The 25298-nt window shown below is 46.1% G+C and overlaps 1 protein-coding gene across 13 annotated transcripts in view; it reads right to left on the bottom strand.

Annotated features, from left to right (window-relative positions):
• The window catches only part of CHD5 (chromodomain helicase DNA binding protein 5), a 154810-nt gene extending 137680 nt beyond the window's left edge, over positions 1-17130 (bottom strand). For 11 of the 13 annotated variants that reach the window (XM_043992493.1, XM_043992496.1, XM_043992494.1 and 8 more), the window contains exon 1: positions 16929-17130. In XM_043992493.1, coding sequence (XP_043848428.1) covers positions 16929-17016 — 88 coding nt within the window. In that variant the 5' untranslated portion in view covers positions 17017-17130. The remainder of the gene's footprint in view (positions 1-16928) is intronic. The other 2 variants (XM_043992499.1, XM_043992504.1) reach the window with 1 other exon arrangement.
• Between the last annotated feature and the right edge of the window lie 8168 nt (positions 17131-25298).

Below are 25298 nucleotides of genomic sequence, written 5' to 3'. Positions count from 1 at the left end.
CAAAAAGAAAAAAGAAAAGAACCACAGCCTAGAAGAGACTGAGTCAACGACAAAAGGCAGAGGGAATTGGGGCAGTTTTTAAAACCTCTGGTGCCGAACAAATTGTGATATATGAATGAAACATATGAATCAATTGCTACAGAGTGAAATTAGCAAAACCGTGATATATGAATGAAACATATGAATCAATTGCTGCAGAGTGAAATTAGCAAAACCGAGAACAGTGGACACAATGACCAAAAAGAGCTGTAAATGGAAAGACCACTAAAAGAAGGTGAATGTTGGTCAACCAAGAAGTCAATAATGGTACTGGAACAGTGATAATGGAACATACTTCTCTCCTCTCAACAGAGATGTTGGGGAAGGGGGCAAGAGGGACGAATATTGTATACACACGCCATCAGTCATGTCACCATATTGGATGGTTTTGTTTGTGTTTTGCTTTGTTTTTTTATTACAGGGAAGCACTCACGTCTGACAATGGAGCAGGGGGTAGGGAATAAGGAGGACGTTTCTGGAAATTACTGTGATGGAAAAGCAAATGTTTGCAAATCTTTGTTGATTGACTGGTTCCTCTTCTAAGCACTGCTTAAAGACCCCGCAGTGTTGGGAAACTTTTAGTTAAAACAACAACAACAACAAACACACTCTTGGACTCTTCCAGTCCGTGTGATTACTTTGTTATTAGGTTTGAGCCTTGGTAATACCCTGATTTTAATACAAGAATAGGTAAATATGAAAAATTCAGAAAAGTTATGGAAATTGCAATTACTATAATTATTTCCTACCTCCATGAATTTATACTTGCAACCTAATGCTTGTAATGGATTCCCTTTCTCTGCTGCTACCTCTTCTTTCATACCCCAGTCAAAGTCCTTGGTTAAAGTGACTCCCTCTCTTCTTAAATCTTTCTGGTGGATCTCTCCCATAGACTAAATCATTTTCCACCTCTCATACCCCCAAGGTGGCTACCGTTTCCCTTCCTCCCCCACCCCTTTTTTCACTTCCCTTTTTGTGTGTTGTCTTCACTGATTAGAGTGTAAATTCCTTGAGGGCGGGGACTGTTTTCACTTTTAATCTTCATCCCCCAAGTACCTAGTCTTAGTATCTTGTGGGGACAGTAGATGTACCGATGCTTATAAATGCTAAGGTTAAAATGAACCTTCTCTTCTCCAAGAGAGATGATACTAATTATTCCTGGCAAGGCTGCCGAGGGAGTACCAGAGAGAGACACCTTCACAAAATCAAAGGACCTCAGGAGGTCAGCTGATTGGCCCATACTCAGCAGGTATTCGCTCTGCTACATCCCTGACATAGAAGGATCACTTCATCCCTGGTCTTGCAGTAGCCTAATTGATCTCCCTTCTCTAACCCATCTTCTACACACTCACCAAAGTGGCTCTCCTAAAGTGATCAGATCCTCTCTCCTCTTTACTCAACAGAATGTTAGGGGCTCCCTGTTGCCACTAGTGTTAAAAAGAAACCCCTCTGGTGTATAAAACCTTTTCCAATCTTCCCCACCCCTTTCATCTTTCCAGTGTTCCTATACGTGACGCTGCTTCCTGAAATTCTATGATTTGACCATACTGATCTACTCAATGTTCCCCACAACAGGAATTCCATTTCCCTTCTCCATGCCTTTGTATCAGCTGTCTCCACACCTGGAATGCACTTCCTCTTCACCTTAAACCTCTGAAAATTCTGTGGTTTCTTTGAAGACTCAGCTTCTACAAGAAGCCTTTTCTATTTCTCCCAGTTCCTGGTACCCTCCCTCCCACCTTTTATTCTGTGTGTGTGTGTGTGTGTGTGTGTGTGTGTGTGTGTGTGTGTGTGTGTTGTCTCCTCCATTAGAATGCAAGCTTCTTGAGGACAGGGACTGTTTTTGCCTTGGTCTTTCTATTCCCAGGGTGCATAGCAAGAAAGGCTTGTTGAGTGACAGGCTCCTCTTCTAATCTCAGGAAGCTCACTACCTCCAGACACTCCCTTCTACTTTTGCTATTGTTAAGTCATTTCAGTCATCTGACTCTTCATGACCCCATTTGGAATTTTCTTTGCAAAGACACTGGAGTGGTTTTCCATTTCCTTCTCCAGCACATCGTACAGATGAGGAAACTGAGGCAAACAGGGTGAAGTGACTTGACACAGCTAGTAAGTGTCTGTGGCTGGATTTGAACTCAAGTCTTGCTGACTCCAGACCCAGTGCTCTAGCCCCTCCACCACCTAGTTTGGATAATTCTAATTATAAAAAAGCTAGAACCTCTTCAAAGCTCAACTCAAGTGCTTCCTTTAAAAGGAGACTTTCCTGATTCCCTGACCTGGTAGTGCCCTCCATATCCCCCCAAATGCTTTGCACCTATTTTTGTGTACATGTTATATGTATTTATCTGTGTATATCTTGGTTCTCCCAGAGAGAATGCATGCTCCTTGAGGGCAGGGAATGTTTGGGGTTTTTTGTTTCTGTATCCCCAAGACCAAGCATAGTAACTGGCACATAGTAGGAGCGTAATCAATTACTTAATGATTATATATTGGATAATAAATATAAGTATAATAATTTATTGATTGATTGATAGATCAGTTCCATTTTTCATGTGACTTCATCCCTGAGTCTTTTCCCCAGCTCCTTCAGTCAGTCCTCCTATAGCAAGGTATCCGATCGTCCCTTCCCCATCCAGGTTGCCCCTATCTCCCTGTATTTTTCCTCTAGGATGAAAGTTCCTTAAAGGTTGTGTCTATTTCATTTTTATATTTGTATCCACAGTGTCTGGTATATGTTGTTATGGTTCAGTTGTTTTCAATCCCGTCCAACTCTTCATGACAGATGAGGAAACTGAGGCAAACAGGGTGAAGTGACTTGCCCAGGGTCACACAGCTAGTAAGTGTCTGAGGCTGGATTTGAATTCAGGTTTTCCTGACTCCAGGCCCAAGGCTCTGTGCACTTCACCACCTAGCTGCCCCCAGCCTGGCACAAAGCCAGTGCTTAATTAATAACTGACTCTTCTTTCAGGGCATCCCCATTCTGGACACACTGGACAGCGTTAATTTATTTATTTTTCCCTACACTAATGATACTGTTCCCAGCAGCTGGGCCTGGAACATTGTTTAAAAATATAAACATCTCAGGGCATCATCATCTCAGGGTCTTCTAGGGAAACAAAGAGATAAGGAATTGGAAACTCTTCCTGACTCCTCTTTCTCTGAAAAGAAGTCTAGTCAGGTGATGAGGACACTTCTTCAAACACATTACCCAGTTCCATAATTTGGGAATGTAGCAATGATAGAGAAGAGTGCTGGCTAGAAGACATGGGTTTGAATCCTGTTTCTGTCTCTACCTGTATGACCTTGAGGAAGTCACTTACCTCGATGGGCCCATTTTCCTCATCTATAAAAGCAAGGGGTTCAACTAGATGACCTCTGAGGCTCCCTTTGGGCTAGCTCTAAATCATAATCTTATGACCTGAGTTCAAATCATAGCTCTGCCCCTTATTCCCCATAGGGCCTTCCTTGGACAAGTTATGTAATGTCTCCAGACCTCAGTCCTCTCATCTTTAATTAAAAGGGAGTTGAAAATCATAGAGGCATTCATTCCCTATGGATGATGTGGTTTCCAGCTTCTCCTTTTCATGGAAGGTATGCTGAGTAATTGCATCAAGTCCCAGAACATTGCAAAGCCTCCTAAATGAGATTCATGATCACTCTAAAAGTTTGGTCTAACCATCCACACAGGGAAAAGCAAGTGGATGAAGAATGCCTATTATACAAGCTGTTCCCAGTTGGTTTTCATTCATGTCTGATTCTTTGTGACCTCATTTGGGGTTTTCTTGCTGAAGACACTGGAATGGTTTGCCATTTCCTTCTCCAGCTCATTTTAAAGGTGAGTGAACTGACACAAACGAGGTTAAGTCACTTGCCCAGGATCACACAATTTCTAAGTGTCTTAAGGCCAGATTTGAACTCAGGAGGATGAGTCTTCCTGACTTCAGGCCTGGTGCTCTATGCACTATGGCGCCACCTAGCTGCCTTTATGCAAAATGATGTGCAATTGAATGAAAAACCCATAGAACCCATAGAACTGAAATATCAGTACATAGTAGCTTGGACAGACAATGCAAATGGACTATGAGTATTTAAATAGTACTTCAAAGTTTGAAAAGGATGACATATAAGTATACATACATTGTCTATGTACATACAGTCTATATATACACATATATATGTGTGTGTATGTGTATACATATATGTATATGATCCTCACAACAATCCTGGGCAGTAGGTGCTATTATTATTTCCATTTTACAAATGACAAAACTAGGGGCAGCTAGATGGCGCAGTGGATAAAGCACCGGCCCTGGATTCAGGAATACCTGAGTTCAAATCCGGCCTCAGACACTTGACACTTAGTAGCTGTGTGACCCTGGGCAAGTCACTTAACCTTCATTGCCCAGCAAAAAAAAAAACCCATGACTAATGCAGAAATACGTTTAATGTGATTGTTATATATGTATAACCTCTATCAGATTGTTAAAGAGGAAACTGAGACGCAGAGAGAGGAGAGGACTTGTCCAAAGTAGCAGAGCCCACTTGGAAGCCAGAATCTTATGCTCCCAAACCAGTGCAGGTCCTCCTTTCTACACGGCCTCAACTAAAAAGTAGGACAGGTAGAAGTGGGGGGCTATGGGTATGGAACATTGCATATATGCCTAAGTCAACTGATGTCTTAGTTTTGCCAAACTGCTCCTCCCAACCCCTTTCCTCCTTATTCTTTGTTCCAAGGAAGGGAAACTGGGAGGGATGGAGTTGAAAATGTCAGTGACAGGGATAGCTAGATGGCGCAGTGGATAAGGCACTGGCCTTGGATTCATGAGGACCTGAGTTCAAATCCGACCTCAGACACTTACTAGCTGTGTGATCCTAGGCAAGTCACTTAACCCTCATTGCCCTGCCCAAAAATGAAGATAACTAGATAACCTTTTTTAAAAAAAGAAAATGTCAGTGACATAAAAACAAGATACTAATAAAAAATTTGAGAGTGGGCTACCAAGAGAGGTTCTAGTACTTCTCTCCTGAGCACAAGACTAGTCCCCAGAGCTTCTCTTGTCTCTGTTACCACCCTTCCCACTCCACCCCCATTACTGCCTCTCTTTTAAACTTATCTGTGTGTATCCTCCTTGGAGTATGTAAGCTCTCCAAAGGCAGAGATCATTTTGCTTTTGTATCTGTAGCCCCAGTATCTATCTCTGTGTCTAACATATAGCAGGTATTCAATAAATGCTTCTTAATTGATTAATTGGTTTATTAAGGGTGTTTGGCACTATGCATCATCCTGCTCTGTCTGTCTCTGTCTCTGTCTATCTGTCTCTCTCTCTCTCTCTCTCACACACACACACACACACACACACACACAGAGGTCAGACCAACAAGCAAAAAGCCCCAGGCAAAAAAAAGGGGGGCAGCTTGGTGGCACAGTGGATAAAGCACCGGCCCTGGATTCAGGAGAACCTGAGTTCAAATCCGGCCTCAGATACTTGACATTTACTAGCTGTGTGACCCTAGGCAAGTCACTTAACCCTCATTGCCCTGCAAAAAAAAAAAAAAAAGCCCCAGGCCATTTGCTGCTTCCTCCTCCCTCTCCCAGGAGAGGACAAACAGGACAGTTTTCTGGGTGCAGTGCCTCCCAGGACATCCCCATTTCTTTCTGGGAGAACCTGGAGGAAAGATTTCAGTGGGCTTGGCTGAGAAGGGAGGCACCAGTGGAAAAAAGAGCTGGGACACTTGACTCCTTATGGAAAAACATCACTCGTTTTCATGATGTTCTTTTCCTCTCTTCTTCCCCCTTGGCCAGGGGCTCCCACGGAATCCCTCATTACTGGTAAGATTTGGGGGCTGTCTTTTCAGCTCTCTGCATTCAAGGGCAAAGCCAGGGGATGGTAATGACTAGGACAGGAATGCAGAAGGGAAAGGTGGCACCCTCTGAGAATAAGGAGAAAGATATACTGACTGAAAGAGATGAGAAGACCCCAAAATTTCCCCTCCCTAATTTAGGAAAAGGAGAACCAGGCCAGCAGCATTTGTCTTCTCTGGGATTAAGCTTCCCCTTCTGGAAAATAAGGGGCTCACAGCAATACCACAAAGAGGTCAAAGAAAAAGGGAAAGGTCCCATCTGTACAAAAAATATTTATAGCTTCTCCTTTTGTAGTAGCAAAGAACTGAAAATCAATGAGGTGTCTATCAATTGGGGAATGGCTGAACAAGTTATAGTATATGCATAGGATAGAATAGTCTTGTGCTATAAGAAAAGAAGAGGACAGATTTAGAGAAACCTGGGAAGATCTATATGAAATGATGCAGAGTGAAGTGAACAAAAGGAGAACAATATATACAAAAACAATAATGCTGTAAATTCAAACAATGTTGAAAACCTTAAGAACTCCATCAATTCAATGATCAATTGTGATTTCCAAGGACCAACAATAAGGCATCTACCCATCTACAAGAGAGGTGATGGAATCCAGGTACACGAGGAAACAATCTATTTCTTGGATATAACAAGTGCAATAATTCGTTTTTGCTTGACTATACATATTTTTACAAGATATTTGTTTTCATTTTCTTCCCAATAGTGAGATGGGGGTGGGAGGCTGAAAAAATCTATTTTTATTAATTGAAAAAAATTATTTTTAAAAGATCATAAAACCAAAAATAGAATATTCCTAATTATATTTATATAAATATCAAGTGATTTTGGTAGATGGGCTCAAAGACGACATATGAATTTTTGTAGCTATTTTGAATGAGCTTGCTCTTTTTCTATCATTTATCTTAGGTTTCTATTATTACTAAGTGAAAATATTGGGTTTTGTGGATTTGTTTTGTATCTTGCTAGTTTCCTAAAGATACTGTCAAAAGAAAATAAATAAAGTAAAAGAAGGGATTGAATTCCATGATCTCAGAGGTCCCTTCTAGCTCTAAGTCTACGATGCCATGATTCTTGAATTGTGGTTTAAAAAAAGGTTTTGATCGTGCCCTCATCACTAGCCATAAAATATGGCCTTCGTTGCCCTTGTAATCTCACCCTGTTCTGGGAAAACAGTTGAAGAGACACTGAGGCTGCTATGACATCATAGGTAGGGTTGCTATGATGTCCCAGCTGATGCATCTCTTAGGACCACACCTCCACACACAGGTGTCTGATTCTCCCCCAGAAATGCAAATCTAGCTCAGAACCTGGTCTCAAAACAATTTCCTTGGGGGTGTTGGGGTGGAAACATTTAGAAATGGCCCAGCCTAGACACTAAAGAATTGTTTATGGAATCAGGATTCCAGGACTGGGTGAGACCTCAAGAATTCAAGGCCCTCTGTTTTCAGAGGGAGAAAGTGAGAGGAAGAAAAAAGTGATTTACTCAAGGTCAGACAGTGTTAATGGAAGACCAAGATTAGAACCCAAAATGTCGGGGACAGCTAGATGACGAAGTGGTTAAAGCAACGGCCCTGGATTCAGGAGTACCTGAGTTCAAATCCGGCCTCAGACACTTGACATTTACTGGCTGTGTGACCCTGGGAAAGTCACTTAACCCCCATTGCCTGCCCAAAAAAAAAAAAAAAGAAAAGAAAAAAAAAGAACCCAAAATGTCCAGAGTTGGTTTCTGCCTCTATCACCTAGCACAGTGTTACATCATTCATATGTGTTTTACCTAATGTTCATTGGGTTGGATTGGATGGAGATTCAACTCAGGTGCTATCTTTACAGTGATCCCTGCCTTCCATCCTGGTCGCTGGTACCCTTGCCCCAGAAATTACCTTCTATTTTGTTTTTGAGTTAGCATAGTGCCTCAAACCCAAAAAGACTTGGGTTCAAATGCCAGCACTTATTGGCTATGAGATCCTGGACAAGTCACAACATTTAACAGCTGTAGGCAGCTCTCTAGGAAGCTAAGTTTCAGAAAAGATGTATTGCAAGAGGGACTTCCCTCACCAGGGAGTTCCCTATCTTAATGAAATCACAGTCCCATTCCCTGCCTCTATAATTTCTATTTAATGTTCCCTTTATTTTCTCCATAGACTCTAAGCTCCTTGAGGAGAGGAACTGTTTAATGTTTTGGGTTTGTTAGTTTTTTACGTGTGTGGGGAGGTTTTTTGTATCTTCAGTACCTAGCATGATGCCTGGTACACCATAGGCATTTAATAAATGCTTGTTGAAAGATTCGATTGGGTTGAGTTGGGTTGGGATGGATCGGATTGGAATCCATCTCTTTTCCCTCATAGGATGCTTTGTCTTACAGAAGGGGGAAATTTCTGGGCCAGTCCCTAGGGATGGAGAGGAAACATATTGCTGCTACACGTCTTTGATTTCTGGGTTCCTATGAATCAGGAAGCACCATACTCCTTCCCTCCTGCCCCGACACAAACCAAAAAACACAAACTAAAAGGTGAAAGGGAATGAATAAAGGTGCCTCCTTTCCCCTCACAGTCCCAGCAAAGCTTTTCTAATGACTAGGCTTGTTTTCCTAGGGTAGAAGGGTTCAGAAGAAAAGGGGTAAAAGGAGATTGAAATGAAAGCAACAGATTTGACAAGTAATTAGTTTAACTGTTGCTGAATTTTAAGAATACGTGTGACAGCTCTTGACACTTGAAAAATCAGCCCCTCTGGGCACAAGCTGCAACTTTCCCTACCCAGCCCCGTCTGTTTTGGTCCCTAACTGAGGAGCAGAAAGCTTGGGGGCCCCGCGGGCAGCCCCGAGGGCATCTTGCTGGGGAGGTGGGGGAAGCCTGGGAGAGAAGGAAGCCAGGCATTCACTCAGGCAGGGAGCAGTACAGGGCAAGCAAAGGAGGAAATCAAACTGGTGAAAGGGGAAGAGGAGGGAAGAAGGTATTAAGCTCTGTATTGGCTCAGCAGGTCCCCAGGTGGCTGAGCAGCATTGGGACGAGAGAATGGACTAAAGTTTTCCATAATCTGGGGGGGGGGGGCGAGGGCAGAGGGGAACCACCTTGACCTTAAACTGCAAGAAGAGAGGCATACAGCTCTCAGTAATAGCTAAGTGATGGTCCCCCTGGACAGACAACATCTAGGATGTCATATAAATTTTCATGCATCGTCATTTAAGCAGGAAATAGATAAAGTCCAGTAGAGGGCAACTAGGATGACAAAAGGTGTTCATATCATATGCTTTTCTAAGTATCCCTGGGGTTTAGTACAGTGCCTAGAATATCATGTTGTTCAGTCATGCCCAATTCTTCAGGACCCTGTGGACCAACTGTCCATGGAATTTTCTTGGCAAAGATACGGGGGTGGCTTGCCATTTCTTTCTACGGTTTTATGCAGGCAGGAGTTAAGTGACTTGTCTAGGGTAATATAGCTAGCAAATGTATGAAGTCACATTTGAACTCTGGTATTTCTGACTCCAGGACAGCTAGGAGGTGCAGTGGATAGAGCACTGGCCCTGGAGTCAGGAGAGACCTGAGTTCAAATCTGATCTCAAAAACTTACTAGCTGTGTGACCCTGAACAAGTCACTTCATTTAGCCTATTTGCCTCAGTTTTCTCATCAATAAAACAAGCTGGAGAAGGAAATCACAAACCACTATAGGATCTTTACCAGGAAAACCCGGAATGAGGTCATGAAGAATAGGACACAACTTAATAATAGGACACAACTCAATAATAAACAACTTTCTGACTCCGGGCTCTGTCCACCTAGCTGCTCTAGCATATAATAGACCCTTAATAAATATTCATTGAGCACTGGCCCTGGATTCAGGAGTACCTGAGTTCAAATCTGGCCTTAGACACTTGACACTTATTAGCTGTGTGACCCTGGGCAAGTCACTTAACCCCCATTGCCCCGCCAAATAAATGAATGAATGAGTGAGTGAGTGAGTGAATGAATAAATAAATAAATAAATATTCATTGACAGACTGATATGAGGATTAGATGAAGGAACTAGGGAATTGATAGTCCAAAGAAGACTGGGAGGGCAGGGTTTAGAATACTGTCTTTAAGGATTTAAAAAACTATCATTGGGGGGCAGCTAGATGGCGCAGTGGATAGAGCACCAACCCTGGAGTCAAGAGTACCTGAGTTCAAATCCGGCCTCAGACACTTAACACTTACTAGCTGTGTGACCCTGGGCAAGTCACTTAACCCCAATTGCCTCACTTAAAAAAAAAAAAAAGACTATCATGTGGAAGAGAGCTTAGCAAAAACACTGGATTTAGGTTTGCTATAAGGAAGAACTTCCTTAACAAAAGTGGAACGGACCACAATGGGAGACAAATAGGATCTCCTTCCTTAGAGACCTTTTAGGTGCCCAAGTGGGTGGAGCACTTACTAGCTGTGTGACCCCAGACAAGTCACTGAACCCCAATTGCCTCACTTAAAAAAAAAAACCCTCTATGGTGTGACTCAGTCTTCCCTTTCCAGACCGATCTGACTTGACATGCATCACACAACTCTAATTCCCAACCAAGGGTAGCCTATATGACATATTGTATCCCAACTCTGCCTGGGCTGTCCTGGAATGCTTTCTTTCCTTATATCTACCTCTTGAAACCCCAATCAACTCCACTCAGATGTCAACCCTTCCTTGAAGCCAATCTTGATCTCAACAACTGTTAGCACTCCACCCACACGAGATGATCTATTTATCTATGCATTTGCTTTCCCAGAGGCCACCTGGCATCATGGAAAACAGCATTTGGTGTTTGGAGTCAGGGGGGCCTGGGTTTCAGTCCTGGCTCTGACACTGACTAGCTGTGGTTATTAGTCTTTTTGCTCAGTCACATGTAACTCTCCATGTCCCATTTTGGGATTTTCTTGGCAAAGGTAGTGGGATGGTTTGCCATTTCCTTCTCCAGCTCATTTTATAGATAAGGAAACTGAGGGAGACAAGATTAAGTAGACTTGCCCAAGGTCACACACTCAGTGTCTGAGACAAGATTTGAACTCAGTTTTCTCCTGACTCCAGGGCCAGAACCCTATCCACTTCACCACCTAGCTGCCTGACTAGAGTAACCATGGGCAAATCACTTCACCCCTGAGCCTCCACTTTTGCCTCTGTAAAATGAAGATGATACTACCAGCACCATTTATGTCACAGAGCTGTACAGTTGGGAGGTGAGAGATGGGGATTGAGTAATGTGCTTTGTAATCTTTAAAGTGCAATAGAAATGAGAACTTCCATAAGAATCTTATGAGGTAAGCAATACAAGGATTTGTTGAATGCTATACCATAATCCCTTTCCAGTCTCTCATGTCTCCAACATATTCCTTCCTCTCCTCTGCCTTTTGGAATCCCCAGTTACCTTCAAGGATCAACTAAAATGTCACCTTCTTCTAAGACTTTCCTGAGCCCCCAGTGGTGGTGTCCCTCTTCCCTCACTACCTTTGAAAACTTTATTTGCATTTATTCACTTTATTCATATGGTGCATATACATAGACCTTTTTGTGTCCCTTGCCCCCACCCCTGTTTAGGATGGAAGCACCTTGTGGGTGGTGACCATCTTATTTTCCCATTGTTGTAGTCCCAGTGCTTAGTATAATAATTGGCTTAACTCTCAATATTCTATAGATCTGTCTTTGAATGTGTATCCTCAGTGTCTGACACACAGTAGGCACTTAATGCTGATTGATTGATTGATTGATTGATTATGCATCTACATACTGTGTGTATATTGTCTCCCCTTTAAATTATAAGCCCGCCAAGGATGGTTTTTCACTTTTGTCTGTGTGATCTCTAGCATTTGGCACATTGCCTGGCACATAGTAAATGTACATGGTTGGTTGGTTGGTTGGTTGGTTGGTTGGTTGGTTGGTTATCACTCCTATTTTACACATTAGGGAACTGAGATTCAGAGAATTGTAATGATTTATCCAAGGTCATACAGCTAAGTATCAGCCCTGAGATTTGAACCCAACTCCCTAACTTCAAGTCAACAATTCCTTCAACCACACAAAAAGTAGGAAGGTAACTGTTCAATTTGTTCACACTGAGGTGTTAAATCATGAATGGGATTTGGACAGGGAAAGAAGAGAGCAAAGAGAGACAGATGGAGCAGGGAGAAGAGAGTCACCGCTACATGGAGAGGCAGGGTTAGGAGGAAGGGAAGACTCATTGATCTGTTGCTATTTCCAGATGCAGAGTACTTCGCTTACCTAGTAAGAATGACTTAGATAAGCTTCAGTGTCCAGAGGACCATAACCAAGATGAGGAAGGGCCTTGAATCTACGTCATATGAGGAGGGGTTGAACGGCTTTGGGATGTTTAGCTTGGACAAGAGAGGGCTCAGGGAGGACATGAGAGTTGCTTTCAAGCACTTGCCAGGCACATGGTCAAAAGCATTCTTTTTCAGTACCACAATGAAGATTCTGGGTGTGGGAGGGCCTGCCTAGGCAGGGTGGGCCAATTCTCTGAATGGCAGGCACAGCATTTCCCTGGGAATTTCCCTGTGCTGGCTGTGTGACCCTTGGAGAAGTCACAATATCTCAGTGTTCTAAGCACTTATCCTTCCCAGCAAAAAAAACAAAGATGATGGAGCCCCTCAGTGGGCCACTAGAAGAATGATCATCAGCCCTCCCTTTTGTGGAAGATTCTTGCTGTTCCCAGGACTTTCACATCCTTTGTCTTATTTGTTCTTTTTTTTTTTTTTTTTGGTGAGGCAGTTGGGGTTAAATGACTTGCCCAGGATCACACAGCTAGTAAATATTAAGTGTCTGAGGCTGGATCTGAACTCAGGTCCTCCTGACTCCAGGACTGGTACTCTATCCACTGTGCCACCTAGCTTCCCCCTCTTATTTGCCCTTTACCTCACCCCAATGGGGTGGGACCATTTTGTTTTCCCCATTTTACAAATGAGGAAACTGAGGCCCCAGGGAAAGGAAGCGGTTTGCCCAAGGTCACAAACGGTCAGGCCTTGGCAGAATTGGGACTAGAAGTCAGGTCTGAGATGCAAAAGGACCTTTGGAAGTGATCTCATTTGACAGATGAGAAACCTGAAGCCTAGGGGAGGTGGACACCATCCAAGCTGTACTGAGGAACCAATCCAGGTCTTCCGAATCCAAGTCTGTGGCTCCTTCCAGAGAATCAGTCGATAACTTTGAACATTTTTATTAAGTACCTACCATGTATGGAGCCCTATCCTGGTCACAGAGGAAATTAAGATAAATGCAACGCACAGCCCCTTACCCTCACAAAGCATCCAATCTAGTGTGGAGGGTGGGGAAGCGTGTGCGCATCAATAACTATGAGACATTTAAAAGAATGAGATAAGAGCAAAGCTTTTCATTTGGGGCCACATCTAAGATTCCAGCCATATAGGGAACTCCTAGTATGAACAGTCCCTCCACCAAAACAGATTGGAAGTTTTTCTGTAACTTATAGTTATTGCTTCTGAGACCCCATCTATAAAATGAAAGAGTTGGACCAGATGCATTAAACACGGTCCCTCTCTTATGAGAGATCACAGGTTTAGAGTCAGAAGGGACTTTCCAACTAATCCAACTGATTCCCCACCCCCACCCCCATCTTCAGATGGAATTCAGGCTCAAGAAAGGTTAATAACATGCCCAAAGTCACAAAAGTAGGAAGCAAACAGGGCCAGGAGTCAAATCCAGGTCCATGCTCTGTCCATTCTACAATGCTGCCTCTTGGTTTCAGAAAGAGATCATTTTAATACCTGTAAAGGGGAGGGAGGAGATGGCATCGAGTTAGACCTTGGAGGGAGGGAGGGCTATTTCAACAGAAGAAGCCTGATGGGGGAAGGAGTTCACTCTAGGCATGAAAAGCTCCAAGATGAGGGAGGGCAGGAGAGAAGAAAAGATAAGAGTTCCAGTTGGACTGGAAGGTAAAGTAAGTGATAGGGAGTCATATAGGATGAGATAGAAAGAGTAAAGTCCGATTGTGAAGGACTTGGAATGGCACTGATGCTACCGCCAACTGCCCTGACTCTCAGGGCAAAGCAAGAGAGCTCCAAGGAAAGGCGTTCCTATTGTCCATCCAGCCCAGTCCTCTATTTTGCAGATGCAGAAACAGGTCCAAAGAGGTTGGTGCTTACCCAGGGTCACTCAAGGAATAAATGGCAGAACTAATATTTAAACCTGGAACCTTTGACTCCAAACATGGAACTCTTTCCTCTGTGGCACAATCCCTCCCTCCTAGAGAATGGGAGTGAGTCTAGAGGAAGATAGATGTTTGGGATCGCTGTCTCTTCAAAGAGTGCTAGGTGTTCACTACAACTGAAAGGTGTGCATCAAGAGAAGGCTTTCAGGTGGCAGCTAGGTGGCGCAGTGGATAGAGCACCAGCCCTGGATTCAGGAGGACCTGAGTTCAAATCCAGCCTCAGACACTTATCACTTAACTAGCTGTGTGACCATGAGCAAGTCACTTAACCCCAATTGCCTCACAAAGAGAGAGAGAGAGAGAGAGAGAGAGAGAGAGAGAGAGAGAAGGCTTTCAGGAATAAGGAGGTGAGAGTTCCATTCTACCCTCTGCAGTACTGTATTCAGTTCAAGGTACCATATTTTAAGAAACTAGCAAATACCCTGAGGAGGGTGATCAAGACTAACTGATCAATCTGCAAACATTTCTTAAGCACCTACTGCATAGCAGGCATTGTGCTATGTGCTGGAAAAACAAAGACTTGCCCTCAAAGAGTTTATATTCTATCAGGGAGACACCCTTTATCATGTGCATAGGTATATACACATAGCATATAATAAATATTATATGCAAAACAAATAAATATGTAATAATTTTTGAAGGGGACTTGAACGGAGGATGAGGAAAAGCTTTGTGTAGGATGGTGAAAGGCTTTGAAATCCTGCCATATCAAGGAGCCAGAAAAGAAAAGATTTAGGAAGGAAAAGATATCTGTCTTCAGCTGTCATTTGAGGAGTTGTTATGTACATGAGGGATTAGATATTGTTTGGCCCAAGATAGCAGGACTAGAAATCATTGATGGGCTGGAGTAGAAAACTGGAGGGAGGAAGAGGAATGCCTATAAGTGATGGATCAGGGTGGGATGGAGAAAGGAAGAAAGACGATAAATAGGGGAAGCTCAGCCACAAGTGGGTGATTGACCTGGTTGTCTAATAGGAGTTTGGGTAAATTGGAGTGAGGATGGTTACCTCTGGCAAACCAAGATCATTTGAAGCAAACTGTCCCCTCCACCATGTCATTTCTTCCCAACATGAAGCTTGTTTAAAAATAATGATTAAATTCCCAAAGTTGGTGTGTTTGGGAAGCCAATAAGCAGTGGGTAAAATTAATTTCTGTTTGAGGAGCAGAGGGGTAAAAGAGGCAGGCTGGCAAGGGAAATAGCGGAGCTCAACAAGAAGGGTTAATTTCCCAAACAAGAAGGTATTCCAACTTTTGCAAGTGAGGTCCAGCAAGGCTCCCTCTCCAACCTCCCAAGGGTGGAGGAGGGAAATGGGGCTGGGCAGAGATGGTGGGAGGGGAGGAGGACCCTGGGCTCTGAAAGATCCTGGGGTGGGGGGGGGAGTATCAGTTTCCTCTGCCTTCCCATTCAAGCCTCGAGGCAGCACTTGGGGCCCCCAGGGAACCCACTGCTACCTGGATGAAGAGAGCTGCTGTTCTCTGAGTATCCTTGATTGAAGTCCATGAAAGAGAGAAGGGAGGAGTGCTGAGTGGTGGGACTAGAAGAGGGATTTTGGGGGGCAGGAGCAGTCCCCCGAAACTCCAAAGGAATCTCTCACTGGGAGGGAGGAGGCATTTCCCTCACACTTCACTCCTGTCGAGTCAGGTTGTCAAACTAAAAGGAAGCAACTGTCTGAACTCCGGCTTTGGAGAGGCACAGGATGAGCTTTGGAGCACCACTGACGGGGAGGGATCTGCAGCTTTGGCAGGGACTCCCTTGCCCTGCCACCCCATCACTCCCCACCACCACCACCTGAGCTGCTGGGACATCCTCTGGGTCAACAACAGACACCCACCTGTCCTCAGTCTGCCTCTGGCAGAATGGGACACCAGGCATGGCCATTAGTGCCAGAAAGGAGCCAAGCCTATGCCAGGTAGTTCCTTAGGCACTTGGCAAGAGAATACCCCGGGCCAGCCAATCCTTACCCACAAACGTCCTGGAGCCCCACTACCTGCCCACTCCAAGATCTCGATCTCTCTCTCTCTCTCTCTCTCTCTCTCTCTCTCTCTCTCTCTCTCTCTCTCTCTCTCTCTCTCTCTCTCTCTCTCTCTCTCTGCCATCGACTCTTTCCCTGGAGGGAGTCCCCCACCTTCCCCCCACCCCCAGGGCTGAAATTGGGGAGGTGCCCAAGGCCAGGGACCCTTTCCTGTTGATACAGACAACCAGAGGCTGAAGCTGCCAGTGTCAGTGCCCAGGGTGCATCCGACGGTCGTCCCCCACCCCCACTCCCCACAAACACACACACCGCGCACACGCGCGCACACACATAATACTCAAGGGCACAGGGGCTGACCCCAGCTTCGCTTCCCGCCTCTCTCTCTGCCCAATGTCTTGGCTCTACTACCCAAAGAGACCTGGAAAACCTGGCCCAGTCCCCTGCTGTACAGAGGGTAACTAGGGCGCTGCCCACGTTCCCCCACCCCACCCCACCTTCATGCCCAGCCACCAGCCCAAGCGCTCAGCTGGACTAGATCACTCCCCCCCACCTCTGCTGCCCTAGGCGCACGCAGCCGCCCCAGTACCCAGTGCCCCTAGCCTCGAGGGCTCCCCGTCTTCCCCCCTCCCTGGCCAGGGCCCTGGTCGCTCTGCAACGTCCCCCTCCCCTGATGACAACCTGGCGCAGATCCCTCTCCTTCCCTGCCCTGCCCAGCCCGTGCGGCTCCCCTTGCTCTTCTCTCTCAGCACTGCTTCTGCCCCCGGGCCCGTGCCCAGAGTCCTCCTCTTCCCGCTCACCATCCCTGTGCCCAGCGCCCGGGCACCTCGGGCGCTCCCTGCTCACCTGACATGTCCTCGTCGTTCTCCATCTCCTCTTCCTCCTCCTCGGGCAGCTGCGGCGGCTCCTCCTCTGTGCCCAGCGGGCCCCGCATGCCCGGCACGGGGGGGAGGGGAGGGGAGATGGGAGCCCCCCCCTGCGGGGCGCGGTGCCAGGCTTAACCCGTGCGCTGCCGGAGCTGCGGGCGCGGCGGGCGAGGCCGGCTTGGCGAGAAGATGGCGGCTAGCCGTACCCCCCCGCCCCCCCCAAATCTCAGCTCTGGACCCTGACCCCCTCCTTCTCCCGCCCGCGTCGCTACGCTCCCCTAAAAGCCCCCAGAGCGCCTTGGCTCGGCCACTCTGGAGCGCTCCGCCCACCCGCGCCCCGAAGCCCAGCCGGAGTCCCGCAGCCGCCCGCCGGCAGAGGGAGGGAGGCGGCGGCGGCGGCAGCGCCGGCGGCACGGCGGGGGGGGCGGGGTGGGGGGGGGGCACACATGCCCGGATTGTGACGTCCAGTCTGGTTGCCGTGGCAACCGCATCCCATCGTTCCGGCAGCGCCAGGAGTTCGCACCCAGGACCAACTTGGGGGGACTAGTCTGGAGAGGACCCGGGACTCCGGGGGGGGATCGGAGGGGGTCGGGCCCAAAAAAGCTGTCGAGGCCCGGGACTGGGTGGATGGGCATCTCGAGGCCCAGCGTGCAACCCCGTGGTGGACTCGGAAGCTTGGGGAGTCACCAGACAGACGGCTGAGCACCTCTCTAAGGCCACGGGGAGGGAAACCCGGGCAGTGACAGTGGGGCAGAGGCAGGAAAGTGGGTTTGTGACCTCTCCTTACAGGGAATCCAAGGGGCCCTAGTAGGTGACAGCTGCCTAGACTTCCTCTACCCCTTCGTGCTCCTGTTGGAGTGGGCTGGACTCGTGCAGTAGGGGTGGAGGCATCGGGGAGCCGGATGCGCCAGACCCCACCCCAAGAAGGGCAGTAGATGGAGGGGGCGGGACCCACAAGCTCTAAGTGGGAAGAAGAACCGGGGATATGACGGCCTTCTCTGCTTTCCTCTCAGAGTCTGGAGAATATACCTCCCCAGTCCCTTTCCCCTCCCCCTCACATATAAATGCATACAGACACACCTACATGCCCTGGGCACTGGCCCCACTGGGCTCTCGGGACCCTGGCCGAGCAGAAAGGAAATACCTGGACCTTACAGTGCGAACATTGTTGCCCCACCAGGGGGCTGCTGTGCTGGCTGCTCCCTCCTCAGCCTTGCAGGCCAGAGTCCTCAAGTTTCCTTCTAGCAATTTGCCCCTTTTCCCCTAGCTTTCTTCCATGGCCTGCTTTCACCTACTCTTGCTTTAAGCTAGCCTGTTTTTAGTAATACCCTCGGGAGACAGACGGCGACCTGAATTTTAAACCCAGGGCCAAACTGTTTGGGCATCTACCCCTTGGCCTTCATCTGGATGCTGAGTCTCGGGGAAAACCAAAGGGTAACGAGCTCCAGCAAACAGCTACGAACTATTTTAAAAAGGCAAAGAGGCAGCCAAATTCCCACTGGTGGTGGGGGGGGGGGGCGGTCGGTGAGTGGAAAGCAAAAGCTGTCACAACAGAACTCTGATAATGAAAAGAGCTCCCTGCGAAGCCTTCCTGCTTCTCTGATTTGCTAGCAAAGTTTTAGAAGCCATGTGCAGGGAGCAAGACTTCCAACTTGTAGAGCACCCCCGGGCTGGGCTGGGCTGAGCTGGACAAAAGCGCTGACATCAGGCCTCTCTGGAGAACGCCGAATTTTAAGGAAATCCCTGCGCCCCCAGCCTCGCTCCCGGAGGGTCAAGTATAAGCAATCGCTTTGGATAGCATTTCTAGCCCAGGCAGGCATAGAGCAAGCCAACTGCATCCTGATACTCTACACCCACAGGGGAAAACAAATGTTTACCTTCCAGGATCAATCAATCAAAGGTCTGAGCTTACTCTGCGGCCAGCAGGGCACTTAACCTATCAGGCGGAAGATTTTGCCCCCTCCGATCATTTAAAATTGGGGTGAGAAAATCTTAACCAGTATTCCGGGGTTTGAGGAGGGGCGGATCTAGAAACCCATACCCCTTAGAAAGGGGAGGGGGGGAGCGCTGACTCGGGCTAACCTTTCTTGGCAAGAAAATTGAGAGGGCTCTGTCTGCCATTAAATGCCTGACTAGTCAGGTGGTGGCTGGCTGCAGGGCCAGGAACTCACCGGGGAGGTAAAGAAATCGGGCAGAGCTTCATCCCTCCCATGCCACGGCCAAATTAATTGCCAGCCAGCCACAGATAAGAAGGTCCTCATTGCTCACACAAGCAGTGGGGCGTAGGGAGGACTAAGCCCGCTTGACGGCCTGCCTCTGCTTGGACCACAGTGCGGCTGAGCGTCTCCCGTTAAGTTGTGCTGCAGATGGAGATATTTAAGTCGCTGGAGTGTATACCTCCAAGCCACGGAAAACGCAGACTGAAAAGAGCCAAGAAGGTGACGGTCTCCGGGGCTTTCTAGGAAACAAACCAATTGGCTCTTCCTTATTTAAGGTTCCCATCCATTTGCTTCCACTGAGCACCTAGCCAAGGGGAACCTAGCATCATCGGCTCACACGGTGGTTTTGGGGTTTTTTTTGTTTTTTCCCAGCAAGATATCATTAATGTCTATTTCCAAGTCTCACTTTCTTGCCTTACATCTCAAGGGGGGAAAGTCTCCTCCTGAGTGATTCACCATTAACAGTCACAACTCCCCTTCCCCCGCCCCCAAATAACAATGCATCCAGCAAATTTACTAGAGGCTTCTCACCACCACCAGGAATAGACACTTTTCCCCCTGGACCTAATCTCTAAATAACACCCACCCCAAACACAATAGTACCATCTGTCTTTGGGCATTTGCAAACCCCATGAGGGGGCCTCTGTCTTATCTAAACTTTACATCTGCTCTGGCCCCAGTCTAGCACGCTGGTCTGCATATAAGCAATGTTTAATAATTGATGGAGGTTGAATTGAAAATAATTGGGGGTGCCACATCCCACTTCGGATTAACTGCTGCTTTTGAAGTTTCTTGTCTCATGCCCTACTGCCATTCAATACCTACCTTCACAAGCCTGGGTGGCAGTTTAATTCAAGAGACAATTATTAAGCCCCTACTATGGACAGGGCACCATGCCAGGTGTTGGACAAAGAGAAAAAAGTATATGCGAAGTCATTTCAAGAGGGGAAGAAGACAATTTGGGGCACAATCACAGATCTAAAAGGGACCTCATGGACCTTCTAGTCCAACACCTCATTTTACAGAGGAAGAAACTAAGGCGTAGTTGTCCAAGACACAGGAGAGTCAAAGGGAAGATCTGAACACATAGCCTCTAATTCGAAGTCAGGGTCCCATCCCCCGCCCCATACCAGTCTACCTCTTCAATGAAAAATACAGGCCTGGTGTAAGAGGTGATAAATGAACTGGGCTTTGAAGGAAACTAGGGATTCTATAAGAAGGAACATCAGTAGCAAGTACATCAAAGAATTGGGGTGGGTCCTAGACAAAAGTAAAGAAATGGGAACTGGCATGTTGTGAAGGGGTTTGCTGCTTGCAGTCCACTCCATAGGATCGGAGTGTGAGTGAAGGAGGAATATTGTAGAGGACCTTAAAATGCCAGGCTGAGAATTCTGAGCTCTACTGTAGAGGCAAATAGGGAGCCACTAAAGATTTTTGATAAAGAGGAAGGTGACTTGGTCAGACCTATGCTTTACAAACAGTAATTTGGCAGCTATGAAGATGAAGAATCACAGAAGGGAAAGAGTGAAGCACAGAGACCAATTAAGAGGCTATTACAGGGGCAGCTAGGTGGCGCAGTGGATAAAGCACCGGCCCTGGAGTCAGGAGTACCTGAGTTCAAATCCGGCCTCAGACACTTAACACATACTTACTAGCTGTGTGACCCTGGGCAAATCACTTAACCCCAATTGCCTCACTTAAAAAAAAAAAAGTCTAAAAAAAAAAAAGGCTATTACAGAAACAGCTAGATAGGTAGTATACAGCACACCCTGGAGTCAGGAGGACCTGAGTTCAAATCTGACCTCAGACACTTAACTAGCTGTGTGACCCTAGGCAAGTCACTTAACCCTGTGTGCCTCCAAAATAAAAGGCTATTACAACAGTTCAGGAAAAGGTGATGAGGACCTAAACAGGAGAAGCTCAGCAAGTGGAGCAAAGGGAGGCAGATAATGCTGTTTAACAGCATCGAGACTCAGAAACTGATTGCCCTCAAATAACATCCTACCATGAACCTTATAACAGAGCAAAGACCAGGGCCCCCATCCCAGGTCTAGTTCTAACTAGCTACAAGGCCAAGAGTAAAAGACTTCATTTCTCTGGGTTTTAGTTTATTCATCTGTAAAGTGATTCACTTGGACTGTGGAGAATAGGAGATGTGCTACAGGATGGGAAAAGGAGCAAATGTCCTGATTTAAAAAAAAAAAAAAAGGAAAGAGGACAAAGCTCCAGACCCTTGAGGTTGCCTTCAATTCCTGTTCAGTTCTGGAAGGTTATCATTAAAAAGATAGTTTACAGAGGAAGTGATCACAAAATGTTGCTGAGACTTCAACACATCAGGAATAGGTCATGCTAGGCTAAACCTAATTCCTTTTTGAGCAGAGTTGCAAAACTAGCAGATGAAGGGTCTGTATGTATGTTTGCATGTTGTCTTCCCAATTAAATTGTAAGCTCCTTGAGGGCAGAGACAGGATAATTTTTCACCTTGTCTGTTTTTCCAGCTTGTTTTTGCATTTCTTTGTATCCATGGCACTTAGCATAGTGCCTAACACATAGTAGGTGATTAAAAATTTGACTGCTCACTGACTCGTGATTTGCCAACTATCACACAGCCAGGATGTCAGGGGTAAGATTTGAACTCAGGTCTTTCCAACTTTGAGGCCACGCAGCTCTCTACCCACTCTTGATATGCTTCCTCTTTCTTCCATGAGTTCACTGATAATTTTTTTTTAGAGCAGGGGATGTTTTTCATTTTATATCTGTACTCTCAATGCCAGCAGGATACTTTACATGTAGTATGGGTTTGATAAATGCTCTTTGGAAAGGAGTGTCCATTCATTGAATAATGAAAGAAAAGAAAAGTGTGACATTTTGCCATAAGAAATGACAAATACAAAGAATTCAAAGAAATCTGAGAAGATGTGCATGAACTGACTACAGAGTAAAGCAATAAGGACTGAGAACAGATAATACAACCATCACATGAATGTAAAGGAAATCGAAGAACACTGGAACTCTGCTCAATGCATGAACAATCATGACTCAAGCCAAGTCAGTGGGTATTTATTGTGTCAAGGATGTGCCAGGCACTGGGTTAAGTAAGCACTAGGGATACAAAGAAATACAGAGTCCCCATTTGTGAAGAGCTCTCAGTCACATGGGGAGAAGCGGAGATCTCCAAGTGGAGGCACCAAGAGGAAGGAGGTTGGGGAAAGGTGGGACTTTAACAGAGACTTGAAAGGAGAGAGATGGGAGACAGGTGCAGAACGAGGCACGTCATTGGATCTGACCAATGTGTTGACTTTGGCTTAAGCACAGTCCCTCATTACAAAGGAGGGTTATTTTTGTGGGAGGAGGGAAGCGCTAGGAAGTAGCAGCAATGTAGAAAAACATTTGCTCTGAAAAAAAAAATCCCCAAAGGATCGCTAATGGCCTGGGCTGGCCCTGATGTCCAGAGAGAACCTCCTTTTCTCCAGTAGGATCATCCCAATATTCCATGGGCTGAGCCCCATCAAATACAATGAAATAATCACTGACCACAAATCAAAGACCTAAAAGCCAAAGCCGCCTCTTCCATCCAGTGTCTTCAACATGAGAATTGTCCTTAGGCACAGCGATTTCTCCAAGTCCTCTGAAGAGCACATTCAGTCTTTCCTACAGACAATACCCTCCGTGGGGGCAGTTAGCACAGGCTGATTTCCCAAGCCTACTGGGACAGCAGAAAGCACTGACAACTGAATTGGGCTCTGGAATAACACTTAAACTGGGAGTCAGGACACTCCCTGGCGTCTAGGTCTGCTGCTGCCCCCAGTCAGCTACAGAACCATAGGTTTCAACCTCCACTTCCTTTCTATCAGGTGGGGGAGATAGGAGGATCGCCAAGGTCTCTTCCATCTCTAAAATTCTACGCGGGCACGAAATGGGAGCAAAGCTCTACAGCTGGAAGAGATCTTACAACATGTCCATGCTTCATTGTAAAGATGAAGAAAAGAGGAAAGTGGCCAAGCCTAGATTTCAACCCAGAGCCTAAGGCTTATTTGTAATGTCTGATTTCAGGTACTTCCTAGCTGTGTGACCCTGGGCAAGTCACTTAACCTCTATATGCCTCCACTTCCTCAGCTGCAAAAGGAGATAATAAGTAACATCACCAACCTTGCAGTTGTTGTGAGGATATAATATTTGTAAAGCACATAACACAGTGCCTGACACATGCTTATTAACCCTAATTATCTCATTGAATAATAGCAAATATTCCCTCATGGGATCCTCACAATTTCTGTGGGGGTAGATGAAGTAGACAGCACTTCCATTTGACAGATAAGGAAACTGAGGCACAAGTTATTAAGAGTCACAGAGTCGGACACAGAACTTGTTTCTCAATTCCTAGCTTTGTGCTCCACCTACCAGTTATGTAGGGTGGCCCCGCATCCCCCCTAAGCTGCCAAAGTCAGAGGAGAGGATGAGACAGACTTTCTTTCCTTTGTGTGGTCATCAGGGGCTAGAACAAGTGTTACCAGGTAAGGGCCCCTTATGTGGCCATTGAAATAAGCCCAAATTCCAAGAGGTTTTTAACTCAGCTAACAAGTTGGTTAGGATGACAATTCTCTTAATGAAAACTTTAATAAACCAAGGGGGCTGAAACCCCACATACAATGTCAAATTGGAAGACCTTGAGATGGAAGCCTAGGCATTAGAACAGTTCCCTTACATCAACCTTAAATCTACTTCCTGCAACTTCCTGGTATTACTGGGTAGTGCTTCCCTCCAGGGCCAAAAGGAACAACCAGTGTTAGCCTTCCTCCACCTGCTGGGCCTTCAAAGACCTGAAGACCAGAAACATGGCTTCTTCCTCCCAAGCCAAACAGTACAGATTCCTTTAAATGTTCCTCATCCGGCACGGCTTCCAAGTGCCTTACCATCCTTGTCACACTGCTCTCCATGTCCTCCAGTTTACCAATGTCTTCATTAAAACATGAGGCCCAGAACTGAACTGAATACTCTACATGCAACCGGCCCAAAGCAGGGCATAAAACAGTGGGACTACCACCTCCTTCATCTGAGGTATTACCCTTCCCAATGTGGCCCAAGATCCCAGTAGCTCTGCCTCAAAATGAGCTTGTAGGCCACCAAGACTTCCAAAGTAACATTAGAGGCGTGATTCTAAACCTGACCCTTTTCAGATTTTGTAAATGTGTATTGTTTTCATTTTCTTACCACTTTTTTCCCCCCACTTTATTCAATGATTCCACAAATAAGCACAAGCCTATTGGGTCCTCTGGGAGGTACAGTTCTGGGTAAGCAATCCCTGGCCCTCCAGCTTACACATGTAATAATCCCAGTAATGGGCATTAAGAATAACATCTGGGGGCAGCGAGGTGGCGCAGTGGATAATGCACCAGCCCTGGATTCAGGAGGACCTGAGTTCAAGGCCAGCCTCAGACACTTGACACTAGCTGTGTGACTGTGGGCAAGTCACTTAACCCTCATTGCCCCACAAAAACAAAACAAAACCAAACCAAACCAAACCAAACCAAAAAAGAATAACATCTGGTTTTGAAAGGAACCTTAGTCAATTCTTTGACATGGGAGGATATTTTGATATATGGGAGCTTTTTCTTTAGAGCTATCATCATGCTGTTTGGCACCAATGAGGGTAAAAACAGCCCTATCATTTGATACCTGAAAAGGAACACTTTGGAAAATAAGCTTGCAGGCTAAAAGTGAACAAATATTAACCTTTAAGAATTCCTACATGGAGGCCAGCATTTTGGGTTGTTAGCCCTATCAGCATTCAAAAGATGTCCAATGCTTTGTTATGTCCAGAGTGGGTGAAGAAGTATTGTACAGCTAACTTTGATGATGCTGAACATTTAAAATCATGGGCTCATGGAACTCAGCCTATAATGCTCCTGTGTATTTCAAACCAAGCAGGATCACCGAACAGTCAAGCAGGTAAGGAAGGCAGCATCTCCAAAAACAAGGGGTCCAAAATTCAGCTTTGACACAGCTTAAAGGCACAATTTATGTTCTCATTCTCATAGGCAGTGGTGCTGTGAGTCCATGGAGAACACTGCAAATCAATGCTAGGCAGCCAAAGTGACCCTCCAGCCTCTCCACTGGGAGACCCTGTTCAG

Source organism: Dromiciops gliroides, chromosome 3 (assembly GCF_019393635.1).
Source record: "Dromiciops gliroides isolate mDroGli1 chromosome 3, mDroGli1.pri, whole genome shotgun sequence".
NCBI lineage: Eukaryota > Metazoa > Chordata > Mammalia > Microbiotheria > Microbiotheriidae > Dromiciops > Dromiciops gliroides.
The sequence above is the reverse complement of the archived record's forward strand: the minus strand, read 5'-3'. Positions and strand labels throughout refer to the sequence as shown.